We start from the raw sequence: 19,344 nt of genomic DNA, 5'->3' as shown, positions 1-19,344 counted from the left end.
TACATGCACTCGTGTGTGTGTCTGTGTGTGTATGTGTGTGTGTGTGTGTAGTTCTATGCAGTTTTATTACATGGGTAGCTTTCTGTAACTACCACAATAAGATACCAGACTGTAACATCACCACCCTATGTGCTCCCTGTTTATAACCACACCTCCTTCTCCCCATCTGTGGCTACTGGCAACCACTAATCTGTTCTCGAACTCTATAATTATGTTGTTTCACAAATGTATTATACATGGAATCATGCGGTATGTATCCTTTTGAGTTATTAGTTTTTTAAAAAAAAATCTCTGCTTTTTAGTTAACAGCATTGTAATGTTAGTGACTTTTGCTTACTGATGGTAGCGCTTTGGTTTAGCGAAGAAAATGTTTAAATTTTGTTTTGTCTTATTCAGTAGGTTTCACTTGCCAACATGTAAGTCATGCTGTCAGTGTGAATCATGTGAAAAGAGCAATAGCTGAGAATCTGTGGTCAGTTTGCTCAGAATGTTTAAAAGAAAGAAGATTCTGTGATGGACAGCCAGTACTTCCTCCTGACACTTGGTTGTGCCTCAAGTGTGGTTTTCAGGTGAGAAAAGTATTTTTATGTGTGAATTTGTCTTAAATAGTTTCCTTAAATGTTTATTTTGAGTTGGACTATTAGTCTAAGCATTCTATTAATGCTTAGAACTTCAGATAAATTTATTCTATGTTTATATAGAACTCTCCAAGGCTGAGCTTAGAAATATTTAAGGTAAAGTAAAAGGTGTGTTTTATTCAGAGAACAACCATTTGTGGTTTATAAAAACTTGGAATTGGGCCCATTTGCAGCAGTTATATCTAGACCTGCTTTTGCCTATTTATATTTTAGAAGTTTTTTGTGAGTATGATTTAAATTTTGGTTAATTTGAAACAAATTTATGTGTAAATTATATAAATAGTGTTCTGTTCATCGTTAGGGATGTGGGAAGAACTCAGACAGCCAGCATTCATTGAAACACTTCAAGAGTTGGAGAACAGAGCTTCATTGCATTATTATTAGTCTGAGCACATGGATTATATGGTAAGTTAGATTTTGTTAGTACTTTGTCCACTAGGAAAATATCTTTCTCTTTGAGCTTTATAGGTAAAATATTTAAAAGATGTTATACTAGCTTAAGCTTTTTAGCCTGAATACTGCCTATGGAATAATTTAAGAAAATTAACATTACCCATGAATATAAAATTTAAATAAGAAAAAAATTAGTCATCTCTCTACTTTAACATTTTTGTTGTACAATAAAGAAAAATTCTCGCTAGTTTTTCATAATGAACTCGCTAATACAGACTCCTAGAGTTCTAGAGGAGGAAGGTACTAATTGCAGTTAAGTGGTTTGGTGATTCTCTGTAGGGGAAAGGGAACTTCTCAGGTGATTTTACTATGTAAGCTTGGTTGGGAATCAAGTCCAGTTCCCTCATTTTATATATAAAGACACTGAGTGTCATTTACCTTTTTGTGGTTACAAAGCAAAATTCCCAGCACTAAAACAAGTCTTTTGATTCCCTGTCTCTTACCAGGATACCACACTGTTTCAGTGGTATAAGTGAATACTGTATTGAAAAGCTTTCCTTGTATTTTACAACAAAAATGTTCTACCTGGAATCTATAGACTCCTAGGGTTCCTTGGATGAATTTTCAGTTTTCAAGTTTCCTTGAGAGGGAAATATTTTAACTTTATGTTTTCATTTCAGGATTCTAAAATTAATGTAAGGATATTTTGGCTTCTAGGAGAGATTATCATCTTATAATTTAATTCTGCCACAGGGTCAGGGGCTATTGTGGTTGTGTTTTGTTGTTGTTGGCCCCAAGTAATAGTATTGGGGAGAATGGGGCAAAAAGAGGAAACTTAATATGTAAATGATGTATTGTAGCCAAGGGAGTGGGGGAATGATCCCTAGTGCGGCAGCTCAATAAACATTTCTCTGTAGTCTGAATAGAAGCAGTGGTCTCAAACTAGGGCTGCATCAGAATTGCCAGAGACCTTGTTAAAATAGATCACTGGGTCTCAGGCCTAGAGATTCTGTTTAGTAATTTGGGGATCAGGCCTAAGAATGTGCATTTCCAACAAGTTCTCAGGTGTTGTCAGTGCTGCTGGTCCAGGGGTCACAGTTTCAGGACCAATGAAATAGAAAAACGTGATGGGAGAATTGAGTGACACCTGATAGAATAGGCTCCTCTCAAGTGAATCTGTGTCAGAACTTCCGTTGTAGCTCAGAGGGTCATAATTATGGTCTGATAATTTTATGATTTAATTTCAGCAAAAAAGCTTTATCTAACATAATAAATTAGTATTGTAGTTTTAATTGATTTTGTCATTTTGTTTTTGTTTAATTGTATACTTTCACTTTTATTATAAGGGTGATGAATTTATTGAGTTTTGTGAGTGGATGTGTTAAGTTTATATTATATGAAAATAATTTAGTCACCTTTAGGGGTCTGTAAAATTATTTCCCTTTCAAAGGAAAAACTTCAAGTTTGTCGCTTGCATTTATAGAAATTTAAAGGTTGTGACTATTTTCTTTTTTCCATCTAATTCTTAAACGTTAAAAAGTTTAACAATTTTAGTAGAAAATTTCACTAATATGGGTCAAAAATGTCTCTCAGAACATTGCCACATGTCCCCTGGGGGTAAAATCACTTCTGTTTGCGATTCACTGACAGACCCTCGTCCAGTTCTCCCTTCACATGGCAGTGATTTTGACACTTCCCTCTCCCTTATCTTTTATATCTAATTCATTACATTAATACTTGAAACAATATAAAATAATTCTGTTCATTTTTCTCCAGCTCTACTGCTTCTACCCTGATCTGCTTCTGTTCCTGATGCCTTCCAATCTGACATTAGTCAGAGTGATGTTTTTAAAATGTAAATAGGATCATACTATTCCCCTGTTTGAAAACTGCTCATGGAATCATTGCACTGTACGATAAACTACCAAAACTGTAATTTGAGTGATAAAGCTCTGTTTGAACTGTCCCCTGCTTATTTCTCTAGATTTACCTGGTGCCTCACACTGTGTATCTCCATTACCCCATAATTTAAAGACAAAAGTAGATAAATGCCAACTTTATTACTTGATATGCAAAATAATTGAATATACCTTTATAATATTTACTTTGATTTTATATTTTTTCAGGTGTTACGAGTGTGATGAAAAGTTATCAACGCATTGTAATAAGAAGGTTTTGGCTCAGATAGTTGATTTTCTCCAGAAACATGTTTCTAAAACGCAAACAAGTAAGTTGATCAGTTGCTAATGAAATTTGTATTAAAGTACAGTATTTTATATTTCATATAAAGAGTTCATAAATTCCTAGAGAGTACCTTAGTGTTACTGTCATCTCTCAGTATAAGTGCCATGCTTTCTTAGGTAGCTATCTTGTGTTGTATTTACATCACCAGTAATGAGAAGCTGGTGAGGGTAGTGGCTAGATCGTGGGCTTTTGAGTCAGACAGTGCTGAGTTTGAATTTAGGCTCCACCTAAGTTTACTTACTGTCCATGTGGCTTTTACTCCTCAGTTTCCTTACTTAAAAAATTAGGATAATAGTTCTATTGTGTACAGTTGTTGTGAGGCTTTGAGATGTTTTCTAAAGATTTAAAAATACTTGTTAATGCCCAACACATATTTATGAAATGATTTCTGTCATATTTATGTGATTGTAGTGCAGCTCTGACACTAACTTTAAGGTTAGAGTTAGGCTAACCCTGCAGATTAAGGGCCCGGTACCCCCACAGGATTGCCCTCACATCACAAGCTCAGGGGTTCTCAGGCCACTCACATTTCTAACCAATTGGCTACATTTTCAGGGGTTCCAACTACCCTCTTAGGTTCAATAATTTTCTACAATGACTCAGAGAACTCAGGAAAGTGCTGTACTTATAGTTACAATTTTATTTAGCAAAAAATAGATACAAATCAGGACCAACCAAAAGAAGAGACACATATGGCAGGTTTGGGAAGGTCCCAAACATGTAGCTTCTGTACATTCTCCTGTGGAGTCAGGCTGCCTCACCTTCCTGCCACATTGATATGTAACAGTGCACACAGTATTGTTAACCAGGGAAGCTCACTGGAGCTTTAGTGTCCAGAGTTTTTATTGGGGTGTCCTTGCATAAGCATGACTTACTGAATGATTGGCCACATGATTTAACTCAGTGTCTGGACCCCAACTCTCTATTCACATGGATGGTCCTTCTGGCATGGCTAGCTCCCATCCTGACTCATTTCATTGCCATAAGCTGTCTAGGCACCCACAATAAATAAAAACAGACACATTGTTAGCTTTGTTAACATAAAACTATCAAGTGTGGTCTGAGGGGCCCACCATGAATAAAAAGGACACTCCAGTTAGTCTGGAAACCCAAGCATTTAGAAAGCACTTCTCTGGGACCAATATTCTACAATAGTAATGATACATACTTGGTTAATTATATACTTTGTTATCTAACATAAGCAGTATAATACATGTTAATATAAATTAATAGTAATAGGGAAACAGTTTCTTCATTCAAAATTATGAAATAATATTAGTAAGGATAATAAAACCTACTATATCCCAGGTTTTATACTTTATTTGATATGTAGTGGTAAAACAAAAACAGTTTTATCTTGCCTCTTGAGGTTTAGAGTATAGTGAGGGAGACAGACAAAAAAAAAGTAAATATATAATAACTTTTGGTAAGTGCTTTAAAGGAAAGGAACAGATTGCAATGACAGATCATAATCTAGCGGTCACAGTGTCAAGAAAGGCCAACATGGCTGGAGTGTGGTTTGCTGGGAGAGAGTAGATGACATGAAGTTAAGAGGCGGGTGGGCAGGTCATGGAGAATACTTTAAGGAGTTCTTGTAAATAATTTTTATTTTATTGGAACTGTAATGGACACTATCAGTGTTGTAAGCAGGGCAGTAACCATTATTTCATCTTTTTTAAAACAAGATGACTCTGATTGCTATGTGGGGAGTGGACTGTTGGGGGTTAAGAGTGGAGGTGGGGAGATCATTAAGAAGACCATTATTGTGGTAGGGCAGGTGAGCAACTAGCAGAGACACCAGGGGAAGGTGGGGTACATTAATATGTAATGAGTGAGGAACGGGGATGTGAAATAGTTTGGGGAATATAATCAATAGTGTTGTAAAGAGTATGTATGGTGTCACATGGGTCCTGGACTTATGGGGAGATCATAGATTATATAAATGCCTAACCACTGCGCTGTACATCTGAAACTTAATATAAAATAAAATTGAATACCAACTATAATTAAATGTATATTTATATAGTCATGGAATATAAAGTACAGCATAGGGAATAGAGTCAATGGTGTTGTAACAGCTGTGTACAGTGTCAGAGGGGTAGTAGACTTGTTGGGATTATTTGTGAGGGGTGTAAATGTCTAATTGTTATGTTGTTTTGTACACCTGAAACTAATTAAAAAAAAAGCAGTCTCCTAAGAAAAGATGTACTGAGTGAGAGAGTGGGAGGCATCAAGTACAAAGCTCAGGATTTTGATTAACTGGGTGAATGGGAATGAGTGGGCATGATAATTTTGAAACGCATTTGGAGCAGAATTGAACTGCTTAGTAATTGGCATCAGAAACCAAAAAATTATATAAAAATATCATTGTCAGCTATATTTTCTATAGCTCAATATATAGTTGTTTTTGTTAACTATTGTTTTGAGACAGTAATGGTGAAGAAATTGGAGCAGGAACTAGAGGAGGTAAAGTCAGTTTCTTGGACATTAGAAGAAATATTAGTTTCATCACTCATTCATTTATTTATTCAACAAGCATTTACTGAAATCTTACCCTGTCCCAGGCATACCCGTCATAGCTCCAATTATGCTCGACTGAAGAATCAGGAAAATACAGTGGTGATTGACATTTGATATTTCAGGAGGAGATAGATGTTGGCCTCAGGGCTGTCTCCTGCAAACTGTACATTAAATTTGTTTTGTTGGCCATAATAAAAAAATATGTAGGGATATGATGCCAAGGGTGGCAAAAGTACAATTATTAAAATTATTTTCTCTGGAGTTTTTGCCTTAGAGATTCTTTGAGGTTAAGAAGAAAGCCAGTTCGACTCCATTCAGTTTTACAGATTTCTTGAATATTGTCATAAACAATGTAAGGCTGGGAGCATGGAGTAGTGTGGGAGAAAGAACGTGGGCTTTGAGTCAGGGGGGTCTGGCGTTCAAATTTGACTGTTTCAGTCACTAGGTATGTGACCCGGGGTGGATTACAGTTTGTCTGAGCCTCATTTTCCTCCACACTTTTCCCCTTTCTCCTCCCATGGTGCTTCAGGGACTAAAGTTTGATAAGAGTTCCTGCCCTAAAGAAGTTTAAGATCTAAAAGAAGGTGGGAAATAAAAAAGTAATGGAAGGAGAATCGAATTTGTATTTTGAGAGATGTCCAAACAGAGTCATTTAGATATTCAAAGAAGAACGTAATGTTTAGAGGAATTCAGAAGGAATCTAGGATGAGCTGGCTTTCAAGCTGACCCTTAAAGGATGGAATTGGGATAGGTCAAAATGAGAGGAGAAGTCATTTCAGGTGGTGAGAAGGACCAGTGTAAGCTTCAGTGGTGTGTAGGGAATCATGGGTAGCACCTGGAATAGTGGGAAACAGGCTCTTCAGGGAGTTGGAGAGTGTGTGGAGCTTTCAAAGCTAGGGAGAGACGTAGTTCTGAATTCAAGGTTTCCAGAAGTTCTAGGGCAAAATGTGGTTGTCTTTGTGTCTCAAGCTACAGGATGTGTCAGGCAAGTTTGATTTAAATTAAGATCCCTTGGCATTCTAGAAGTCAGTTTTTGTGGGTAGGAATTTGCCACATTCTTTCTTGCATGAGGGTTTAGTATATTTTTATAAAATACTTTAAAAATCAAATAAGAAACTTGCTATTGAGGTTTGTGAGAATGTTGGATATGATTATGCAGCTGTTTTACATAATTGTAAAGACTGTAGAAATGTAAAAATGTTTATATACTAATTCAAAAAAAATACAAAACTATGTATTGTATTTAGGAGGGAGAATAAGAATGATTTTAAAAGATTCTTTTTTATATTTTTCACTAAGTAAAACTAACTTTACTAAGAGGAAAGCCTGAGCCTACACCTTAAACATGTTTTTAAGTTATGCAATGCCACAGCTAATTTCCTGTCTAATACATCTAATTCAGCTGCTCTACGCACAGAATCCAGGCTGGTGCCCCATCTGTCTCTTAAAAACAACTAGCTCAGTGATCTCAACTTTTGGATTAGTAGCCATTTAGACTCTTAAAAAATTATTGAGGACTTAAAGAGCTTTGGTTAGGTAGGTTATATATGTATATCAATACTTACATTGGAAATTAAAACTAAAAAAATTACAATATTCACTGAAAAATAGCAATAATTTCATGACATGTTAACACAAATAACATTTTTAGGAATGATAACTATTTTTCAAAATAATACAAACTTGAGTGGCATGGTTTTATGTTTTTACAATCTCTTTAATGTCTGGCTTAATAGACAACTGGATTCTCAATACATACTTAAGTGGCATGGTTTTATGTTTTTACAATAATACAAACTTAAGTGGCATGATTTTATGTTTTTACAGTCTCTTTAATATCTGGCTTAATAGACAATAACTGGATTCTCATAGCTACTTCTGCGTTCAGTCTGTTGTGATATCACATGGCATGTTGTATGTGATCTGGAAAACTTGTATAATTGACAATGAATAAATGTAAAAAAGAAAGCAAATAACATCTTAGACTTACTATAAAATACTTTTGACCTTGAGGACCCCAAAAGGAGGATGATGTTTTCAGAAGGGTGTCTTCAGATTCACTTTCAGAACTGCTGAACTGGCACATTTCTGTCTTTATATTTTCTGTCTTCGGCCTTACTTGCCCTAAGGCTCTGCTCAAATCCTACTCAAGGACACTTTCCCAATCATTTCTCTCTTTTCTTATATTAAGCATACCTTAGAATCTAATAACACCTGGTTTTGTGGTGTTTAGCTTTCATGTGTTTGTGTCTCATTTATAAAACTCTATGTTCCTTGAGGACTGTACCCTGACTTATATTATTTTTGATTCCTATGTGGCTAAGCAGTAAATACTTGCTGAATTGAGCTGAACTAGCATGTAACCAGTTTTAACTGAGGAAGTAGATAAGCTTTACATTTTTACCAAAAAATCCCTGAATATTAATATCAAAATTGTTTTGTGTATTCATTCAGTCTTTTAATATATTTGCATTTCTACCTTGTGCCAGACACTGTGGTATATTGGACATACAGTAGTGAATGACACAGATCTATTTCTCAGTTCCTGCCATTATTGATCTTTTGGTTCAGTAGAGGATATTGACAAATCACAATTATAGTTGCTTGTTTAAATGGTGCTGTGATGGAGCGAGTACAGGGGACTATGAGAACTCTTTGGAGTAGTATCTCACCTACACTGGAGGAGTGAGGAACATTTTATTTAAAGACGAAGAATCTTCTAAGCCAAGATCTGGAAGATGTCTGGAAATCGGCTGGGAAGAGAAAATAGCTTATTGATGAGCTGTTGCTACATTCAGGAAATTTTATAGAGCTGCAAGGTTGAGTTTTATGGCGCTGGGGAATGGTGAGAGGTGAGACTAGAGGTAAGTGGGAACAGATATTAAAGGGCCTTGTAAGTTTAGAGTTTATCCTGCAGGCAGTGAGCAACCACTCATTTTAAGTGGCGAAGTGGATGATCAGTTTTGTATTTTAGAAAAATCTCTTGACTGTAGTATGGAGATAGATAGGAATGCCTCTGTATGTATACCTGCCCACCCATGTGGCAGTATCAGTTTATTATATGATCAAATAAAGGTTTCTAAGGCTAATAGTTAAGTAGGAGTTATTGGAATTTTGAGAACAAACAGGTGAGGTAATTATTATTTGGTTCCAAGGTAGAGGAGTAGTGGGGCAGCAACATTTTCCTTTTTAAAGATTAAACTTCTTTTCAGCTGCAGAAATGGGCAAATTATATTAATACTGCATGACTGGCTTAGGCAGTTGCATTAAGCAGTTGATGGAAGCCCAGTGCAGGTTCCCAGAAGAATGCTTACAGCTGTGTAGATGTCACATCTGATGCTAGGATCTGCTTTAAAAAACAAAACAAAAAACAACAGCTTCCACACCTCCCCCTCAAACATATACCAGAAAACTAAAAACAAACAAAATCCTCATATAATGAAAAGGTCATATATAAAACGAAATTGAAAAAGAGAAAGAAAACTTTCTTGTGAGACCCACCCAGAAATATGTATTGTTAAAAAAGTAGGTGGATATTCTATGAAAGGCTCACTTTCATTGTCTCATAAATGTTATGTAAGTATTCTACAGATACTTATAGAATACAGGAATTCCTGGTGAAATAATATCGTTAAATATTGCCTTACTTTTTGTGAACTGCATGGATGATTGACAATCCCACATTTTTCTCTAAAACAATAAATTTGGCCTATAATTCTAATACTGCTGGAATGCCATTTTCAAAGAGCTTAAAGAGAGCATAAAATATTCTGATAAATTCATTAAGCTTATACTTTTGATGTAAAAAGACATGATTTCTATTCTTCTAGAGGTTTAATAGTATTAAGTAAAGGTTGCTGAATTTTTTTTTGAAATAAAGTAAATGGTTTGGGATCTGAAACAGTGTATCTGAAGATAAATAATATGCCCTTTTACAGTAACAATTTAAATGTAACAACACTGTAACCTTTTTTTGAGAAGTAATACATTTTCTCTAAAGTGACAGTCATACATCTAAAAAATTTGCATTTTCAAAAATAAGTACTAAAAGTAGTTATTTCCCTGTATAAAAAGGGTTAGGGACAAAAAGATGTTGGCTGTTTAAAAAACAACTTACTGTTACCTGTAGGAATTTAAATCAGGGGTTCCTCATCTGAACTACAGAACACAGAAAATTATTTGAGTGAGGGACTATTTTCTCACTTCACCCAAAAATGGCACTATCTAGTACCCTTCTGAAACATAGGGAGAAGTTAACTGTGTATAGTGGGTGCCTAGGGCATGACGGGCTTAATTCTTTTGAGGAACGTTTTGAGAAGGGCTGATACAAACTTTAACAAAACTGTAAATTCATATACCAAAGACATCCAGTAATTGATTACATCCTTCTTTGCTTAAGAATAGTGGCCTTTTCCTCCGTATCACCAGTAGCATTTCATTAGTGTCTTAAATGATCACACTTATTAACCTTACCAACCATTATTATACAGACAGATAGTAGATCATAATGGTTAAGTGTGTAGTTTCTGAAGCCACACTACCTGGGTTTGAATCTACTGTCTATGACTGACTAGCTGTGTGCCTCGATTTCATTATCTATCTGCAATGGGGACAATTATCAGTGGAGAAAATGCTCTCAAACTCTTTAAATAAGCAAACTGCCAAATAAGTTTACTTTCCTCATGCCTGTGGAAAACTCGGGAAGCACCAGTGTTCCCCTTCTGATTTAACCAGGGCAATTCACAAATATTTATACCTTTGAGAAAAGAGAATTTAATATTACTTGGCAACAAATCCACTATTGGTTGTTTTCAGTTTTCTCCCATAATAAGCAAAACTGCATCTCTGTGTACATGCTCCTTTATTTCTGTAAGGTTAAATTTTCTGGTATTTCTGGCCAGAAATTTATAAGCCTGTCTTAAATTTTGATACAGTTGTTAAACTGTGTTCCAGAAAGATTATACAAAGGGTATAGTTGACAAGGATACCCACTTTTCCATATTTAACTTTGTTTATAGTTTTTAGGGTTTTTTGGGTAATAACGCTTATAATGTCATGGTTGCCAGGTCCATCAAATTTTTTTTTTTTTTTTTTTTGGCTTTGCTGGTGCTTCAGCCAGTTTTCTGTCTTGCAAGACCTGAGGTATGTACAAAACCTATCAAGTTACTCAGTTAACCAGCAGCTCTTTGGGTACTCAGAGTATAGGCTTAAAGGTAAATTACAGAGATATAAAAGAACTTTAAAAATTTTATCTAGAATGCCTAAAGTTTTCTCTCAACGTTCTTTATATTCTAGGGTCTATGCTACTTTATTAAAAAAGTGCAATATCTGATGACAGTATAGGTAATATAAAGGAGACAAGTAAGGTGAGATAGAGTAAATTCCTTTGAATAAAATAACCTTCTAACCCTGAAATTCTGTGATTATTCTTTCTAATTATAGGCATTTCATAGGTTCATGTAAAACTTGAGAATAAAACACATGATGATCAAAATTTTGTATAATTTGTGTTTTTTGTTATTGCTATAGCAGCTTTGTCCTTTTACTTATATCATACTTAAAAAACATCTTGAAGTTCAGTCCTTACTGCATTTGGTTCTGTGTTTGTAAAGGAAGAGTTCTTGAGTGAATATGATCTAAAATCACTGCCAGATTGAGAAGGCTGTGTCGTAATGATCAGTAATCATTTTTCAATAGAAGTAATAAATTGCTTTTCATTAAAATGCACGTACCTGTTTACATGTCAAATAATTGAGAGACTGATTCTCAGACATCCTGCTTTTAAGCTAGAATCGTAAACTCTCAGCTGACAGTTTCTTAGTGAGCAAATGTACATGTATATTTAGTTTATAAAAGTTTCACTAAAATATCATGAATTTAAGAATTAATGTCTCTGTGTTGTCACTATGTATCGATACCTTGTATTCTATAAATCATAAGCAATTAAGTGTAAATGTAGATAGTGGTTCATATAGTACCTGGCACACAATGGACATTTGATAAATTAACTGAATTTGAATTGTTGCATATTATAAACATGCTGTTTAGTAAAACGAAAAACTTGTACTTTAAATGAAACAAATTTAAATAGCTCTTAGAAAATGTCATTTTGTTTTCTAGTTCAATTATCTGATCTATTTATTATTCAAATCCAATAGCATAATTAATTTTGAATATATTCTGATAATAGCCTTACATGTAAAAGTCAACACACAGATCCTTGCCACTTGTGTGAAGTGGCTATTTAACCATGAAGTAAACTATTTTTATTGCCATTGCCCCCTGGATATATGTTCTTTCTGGCAGTGCTGTCCGTATTTGGTGGCTCTGCATGGAGAGCCAGGTGGTGCTGAAAAGCATCGCACAGTGAAGCGTGGCTATGTCTAGGCTCAACATTTGTCGTCCCTTACTGCTGAGGGGAAGGGTAAAATCTGTTTTTCCATATGTTTATGCTTTTTTCTTTGCCTGCAGTTTTGTCCAGATGGTCTTTTGAACATTGTTTACTTTAGGATGCTATCCCAGATGTTTTGAAAACTGATGGGTAGATGCGGTACACAGATAGATTAATCATTTGCATGTTACAGTTTTAAAAATGCTATTTGTTCTGATAAGATTAAAATATAATTTCTGAAAGTATTTCCCCAAGTGAATAGTAAATGTATGTTATATATTTATATGTAATTAATATAATCTATATAGTTTAGTTCCCCCAACCACTCAGTTTTCATGTTAATAAGCTAAAAAATATGGCAGAATTTATTAAGAATGTTAGTGAAAAGAAATACGTTTGAGGAGTCATATTTGTTCAGGGTTGCACATACCTAAATCTGTAAGAATCTTGCTCTACTATCTTTTATAATTCTTGTCATTGTACATAAATCACAAAAGAGAAATTAGGTGGCAAAATGACAATGGATTTATCATCAGAAGATTACCATTATGACTGTGGGCAAATCACTTAACCTGTTGGAGACTGAGTTTTGTAAATGTAAAATCAGAGTAGCAATCTTGCCTCAAAAGATGGAGTAATGCTTGGATTTAATTACTCTTTCATCCTAAATCTCTTAAAAATCACTATGAAACCAGCTAGTGGCAATGACTTTAATGAGAGCCTGGCACCTGCTGATTCTAGCCTCCAGTTGGAATCTCAGATCTAATGAAGAGGTGGACTGCTCCATTCCTGGCCTCTGCCTTTCAGTGACCTTCTTCATTAACTGTACTAGCCCTTGCCCCCAAGCTCTAGTATGGGGTTTAATTTTATCACTTACTGTGATATCTGCAGGACAGGAAAAGAGATCTATCTTGCTAGTTCTGTCCTGTGTTAACTTGGAATTCTGGGTTGGGAGATAAAAACAGCTCTTCAATATCTGGACATCAGACATCCAATAACAACCAATAGTGTTTAAAGAATAAGCAAACAGGAATAAAGGGGAAAACAAGTAAGAGGATTTATGAAAAAAAATATTGTATCACAAGGTAAGAGAAAAACATAAGACTTGAAAGAAAAATCTTTTCCGTGAAATAGATTTACTTAATGATAGAAACATCTTAGAAACCACCAATTCATTTTTCTCAATGAGATGTTAAGATGTTGAGAAAAGCCGATATAAAAGGCAAAATAAAAAGCATTCAGAAAATCCATTCAGAAACGAGAGATAAATTTTAGGAAAAAAACTCAGGAAGTACAGGAATGATTAAAGAGAAGAAAAAAAGTGAAATCACTTTTGCAATAAGCAATGAACATGAAAGACCACTCATGAAAATACAAATTTTGGCCCAAATAATTTGGGGATGTTCCCTGGGCTGTTTTTCACAAACCTATGTACATAGTGCTTACCGTACCGTGTACTTTACAAATAGCTCATTTAATCCTTATGAAAACTTACGAGAAAATGTGTTAATAATCCCATTTGATTGATATTGGAGCCCCATAACTAGATGCCTTTTTATTGGGGGGGGGGGGTAGGAGGGTGACAAAAGTCAAAGGTGCCAAGCCAAGCCTTATTTGAACCAATAGGATGTGTGTGACATCTGTCTACCAGGACCAAGTTTAAAGTTTCTCTTTACGGTCTTACTTTTTTGCTCCTGTCCTGAGTGTAGGGCTATGGCCCCCAACCCTTATCATCTCCCTTAATGCTGTTGTAAAGAGTGGGAAGGGGTGGGGAGCGGTGTCTTAACTTATTTCCCTTAAGAACTCATCAGAGACATAGAGGACTACACGTCTACTGTATTTGCTCTTTAATCTTGTAGGTTTTCATTTATTTTGAATTTTTATTATATATGTTCTCCCCAACCCCTATGGAAGAAAGAGCAGTCATAAGAGACATTCCCTGGTCTCCATCAACCTGATTGGAGGGACAGACACCCAAACATTTAAAAGTTAATTAGCAATACAAGGCAGCCTGTCAGTATTAGATGACTAAAACATATAATTGTAAAGAACTATAAAATCTGAGGGTTGAAAGGAATTTAAAAGAACATTTAGTTAAAACCAAAAGATTTGAGAATTTGGGAATTTCCTGTCAAACTTCAAATTATAATGATTCAGAAAGTAATCTGCTGTTAAATGGATATAATCAGTCATGTCAATCAATCATGTCAGTTTATAAATGTTAGGAATTGTTCTTCATTTTCATATTATTATTTTCATATTATTTCTTATTGATGAAATAATACTATAGTTGCAAAATCTGCATTAATTTTGCAAGTTGGTAATTCCAAAACATATACTTATGTACTATACACTTAGGTATTTTACTTTTTATATTATAATTCTGTTAATTTTTTAACTGTATTTGACAATGTCAAACTTACAGAAAAGTTGCAAGAACAATACAAAAAAAAATTGCCACTATATGATTTTCTAATTTCATTATTTCTTCTGTTTATTAGTTGGCATTCTCTTCTAAGGAAGAGTTTTCTCCCTTTTATCTACATTTTAAAATCTATTATCAATTCAGACTCATTATCATCTGTTAGTGCACTTCTTTATTTTGATACTCAAATTGTCCCAGATTGGACCAGTGGGAACCTATTTAAAATGGTGTCTGTGTATTTTGACATACTCAACACTTTTTTTGAGCATGTCCTTATTTTCTGGCACGACAAAAATGTTATAGGCTCGTTTTGCCTGTTTGCTGCCCCACGTTAAGAATCAGCCTTTTCTTCAAGGAGTCTTCATTCCTTTTAGTAGGGAATGGTATTTAGAAACCAACATCTGGGTGTTTTCTACTTCTGTTTTTTTTTTTTTTTAATTTAGTTTTATTATTAGTTTCAGGTGTACAAAACAACATAGTGATTAGAGATTTACACCCTTTATAAAGTGATAACCCCATCAAGTGTGCTATTGCCTTGACATCATACATAGCTATTACAATACCATTGAGTATATTCCCTATGCTGTACTTTACATCCCCTGACCATACACACACACACATACATATTACATGTATGTATATGAGGTGAATGTTTACATTTTAAAAATTTTGTTACAGTAAAAGACACATTGCCATCAATTCCCCTCAAAATACTCCCCCTCTCTTCGAACACATCCCATTGTTCTTGCAACTTTCTGAAGCAGTTCAGAAAGTCCTCTTTTGTGAGTGTCTTTATTTGCGCTGTCCTGGCTGTCTCAATATCCTGATTCATTTTGACTTTGAGGAAGAGCCAGAAGTCACATGGTGCCAGATCCGGTGAATAAGGTGGATGAGGATGTTTTTGACAGAAATCGCTGTACCAGAAGCGATGTGTAACATGGAGTGTTGTCATGATGGAGGATGATTTACGGCAAAATTTAAATCACACCTTCTCTCAAGTGTAGCTCACACCCGACTGCACCAAACAAGTTGAAACTTGTCACACACTGTTACTAAGGTTCCACATGCCACTTCCTGTATTGAAGACCCCTGCCTTTCCATTGGATGGCACTCGGCAGCAGCATTCACCGTATTTGTTGATCACAATGGAAAGGGCTCCCTGTCATGCATCACATCTGGTACAGCAATTTCTGTCAAATAAAACCATTATGGTGTGTCCTCATCCGCCTTATTCACCGTATCTGGCACCATGCAACTTCTGGCTCTTCCCCAAAGCCAAATGACCATGAAAGGTAAATGTTTTGAATCAATTCAGGACATCGGGGCAGCCATAACAGCGCCACTAAAGACACCCATGAAAGAGGACTTCCAGAATTGCTTCAGAAAGTGGCAAGAACGATAGGATAAGTGTGTTCGAAGCAAGGGGGAGTATTTTGAGGGGAATTAATGGCAATGTGTCTTTTGCTGTAATAAAATTTTTTTTTATTTAAACAAACTGTATCTTTTGATCACACCTCATATATACATATACATATATATTTATAGTTGACATTCAATGTTATATTAGTTTCAGGTGTATAGCACAGTGGTTAGGTATTTATATAATCTATGAAGTGATTCCCCCAATAATTCCAATACCCATCTGACATCTTACATCGTATTTACAACATTATTAATTATATTCTCCATACTTTCTACTTCTTTTTTAACTTTACTCTTTTATATTTAATTTTTTAATTTCATTTGGAATTTATTTTGCAATGTGGTGTGAGATACACATACGTATATTAAAATGAATTAAAATGAATTGCTTTAGCAATAAAACAAAATCCAAGACATTTATTTGTGTTCGTGTTCTTGCCCTTTAGGAACATTGATTTCAGAAAATATGTCTTATTTAATTTTAAGTAATATATTTAAAATATGTCAAATGATACATATTTCATTTTACATCTGATATCAGTTATGTTTTCTCTAACTTAGGCGCATTTTCTAGAATCATAAAACTTTGTGAAGAAAAATGTGAAACAGGTGAAAAAAAGAAGGGAAGAAAAGGCAGCAGTGTAACATCTGTAAAAGGAATTACTAATTTAGGAAATACTTGCTTTTTTAATGCTGTCATGCAGGTAAGAGCCATCAGAAAGCTTTGTAAAATGTAAGTTATTTTAGTTTATTTATATTTGTACCCGTGTAGACTGTCAAATGACTGTTAAATGTTCATCTAGAAGTTTCTGGTTTGTTTGTTTTAGGCTATCTTTAGCCGTTGTCATACACATATGTATACCTGCTTTTTCCACATTGCTTCTAAAAGTTTACCACGGCTCTGTATTTTACCGTGGTTCTATCAGTAACAGTGACGTTTATTAAATATAAAATATATTCAATTAAATTCTTAAAACTTAAAAAAGTATTTTGCTATGCAAGATAATATTTGAAACTTTGAGAGAGTAATTTATTCCATAAAATCAAAGGCATATTATAACTGAATCAGAAGAGTTTACTTTTGTTTTCTTTTAGAACTTGGCACAGTCTTACATTCTTATTGAACTGATGAATGAGATCAAAGAAAATGGCACAAAACTCAAGATTTTTCCTTCCTCAGACTCTCAGCTGGTAAGAAGTATAACTATCTGGATAAGAGCTCTTTTTGATATGAGATACTGACGTTGCCGAAATCTATCTTTCCTATTTCTCAAAACTATCAACTGACATAATAGAGTATTTGAAAAAAATAATTCAAAAGCATTTGTGAAGGTAAACAATCAGATTTAGAGCTTCTAAAATCATAACTTTAATATATGTTTCAAACATGTGGGTCAAAAAATACAAAAGTATTAAGATTGACAAATATGTCACAGACATACTAGAAAAAACAAAAGGGGTTTGACTTTTGTTGAGCACAATGTCTAGGATTCCTGTTTTGTAGTTACTGGTGACATTTGCTTACATATAGCATCATTGTTTTTTAAAGGTAGATTTAATTTTAATAGAGAGCAGCTAAAGGTTTTCTGAAGCCTAGTCTGATTGTGGGGTTTTAAGGTAATAGGGGTAAAAGCAGCCTGTGACATTCAGAAGCTAGCCTGGCACCCACAATTAGGCCATGTTATTCAAACAATTTCACAGAATATGAACCTCAAGCTAGGTTACTCTAAGACTAATAAAATGAGGCAAAGCAAGACCACTTCATAATTTTATCTAAACACAAAAACGAGGTTACTCTATCACTTAGAAAACCCCCAAACACCCTTTCTCTACCAAAATGAGTGAGTGCTAAATCTTTACTGGCTTTATCCTCATTCTAGTTTCCCTTCAACCCCAACCAAAGATAAGATTTAATGAGATACTCGATCATAGAACTACCCGAACTTTCTGACCGCATCCAAGCGAGAGCAGACCTCACTACTTCCTTAAATTGTCCCCTAAATGGCCCAACTAAAGCCCAAATCATATATTGGTTCTTTCGAATACCCGCTTATTGAGACCCCATGGTTCCCCATAGTGGGTGTTCTCGCTCAATGCAACAAGTGATAAACCCACCTTGTTCAACTGCAGGTGTGTTCCTGGTGGTCTTTGGCTGGAGGGCGTTGACACTAGTAATAATGATTTTAGTTATAAATTGGGGTCTGTGTGTGTGTGTGTGTGTGTGTGTGTGTGTGTGTGTGAAAGAGTATATGTATAGCTCATGATCTGGCTTTTGAAAACATTTAAGAAAGAAGAGTTCTAAAAATTCTTAACCCAGTGTAGTAATCTTAGATTTTTCTTCCAAGGAGAAAGTCTTGAAAGATAATATTGCATTTTTTTGGTTGAAAAGGCAGACTGTAAATGCATTGCCTGTTCAGCTACTTAAAATTTTTATGGTAGGTCCCAATGCCCTCTTCTAAAGTGTAGTGAGATAGTGAAGACTGTTTTACCAAATGGAAGTTAATGCTTAGTCATTTGAAGAAATTTCTTATGAAATGTGATTGGATGTTAAGTTTCGGTATTTCACATATAGAGCTGTGTTTCAAGATTAATATATATGGCAATTAGATATTATAGCTGATCACTTAGGTTTGTGTCATTTTAAGAGGGAAATCTGCAATCAGGTTTTTAGGATGTATGGTTGACCTAAGCTGTGGGACTATCAATGTAGATCCACTACTCTTTCAATCACCAGTTTTACTTTGTCTTTTGTAATCTGTGTGCCTTTTGTTTCTTTTCCTTACCTTATTGTCAAAGGCATATTATTATGCCTTTTACTGGCTTGAACCACCAGTAATATGTTGAACAGAAGTCATGAGAGTAGACATCCTTGCTTTAATCCCCAAATTAGGGTGAAAAATAGTCTTTCACTATTATTAAGAATGAAGTTAACTATAGGTTTTTCATAGGTGTTCTTTGCAAGATTGAGGACATTTCCTTCTATTCCTAGTTTTCTGAGTGTTTCATCATGAGTGGATATTGAATTTTGTCAAATGCTTTTCCTGCATCTATTGAGATTATCTTATGGTGTTTCTTTATTATCTGTTAATGTGGCAAATTATATTGATTGATTTTCAAGCCTATCTTCTATTCCCAGGACAAACCCCACTTACTTATGATGTATTATTATTCTTGTATGTTGCTGGATTCAACTTGTTAATATTTGTATGCATATCAGCAATGGGCTTGCTTTTGAAAAAGTATTCATACAGAGAAGTGTATAGCATGATTGTATAGATGATGGCTTTCACAAAGTGAACCCACTGAACTGA

General features: G+C 34.8%; 1 protein-coding gene across 3 annotated transcripts in view; it reads left to right on the top strand.

Annotated features, from left to right (window-relative positions):
* USP45 (ubiquitin specific peptidase 45) overlaps positions 1-19,344 on the top strand; it is a 66,230-nt gene that overhangs the window by 8,038 nt on the left and 38,848 nt on the right. For all 3 annotated transcript variants that reach the window (XM_074333330.1, XM_074333331.1, XM_019738879.2), the window contains exons 3-7: positions 397-569; positions 940-1,043; positions 3,158-3,258; positions 16,595-16,737; positions 17,129-17,224. In XM_074333330.1, coding sequence (XP_074189431.1) covers positions 397-569; positions 940-1,043; positions 3,158-3,258; positions 16,595-16,737; positions 17,129-17,224 — 617 coding nt within the window. The remainder of the gene's footprint in view (positions 1-396; positions 570-939; positions 1,044-3,157; positions 3,259-16,594; positions 16,738-17,128; positions 17,225-19,344) is intronic.

The sequence above is a fragment of the Rhinolophus sinicus genome, linkage group LG05 (genome assembly GCF_036562045.2).
Source record: "Rhinolophus sinicus isolate RSC01 linkage group LG05, ASM3656204v1, whole genome shotgun sequence".
Lineage (NCBI taxonomy): Eukaryota > Metazoa > Chordata > Mammalia > Chiroptera > Rhinolophidae > Rhinolophus > Rhinolophus sinicus.
The sequence above is the reverse complement of the archived record's forward strand: the minus strand, read 5'-3'. Positions and strand labels throughout refer to the sequence as shown.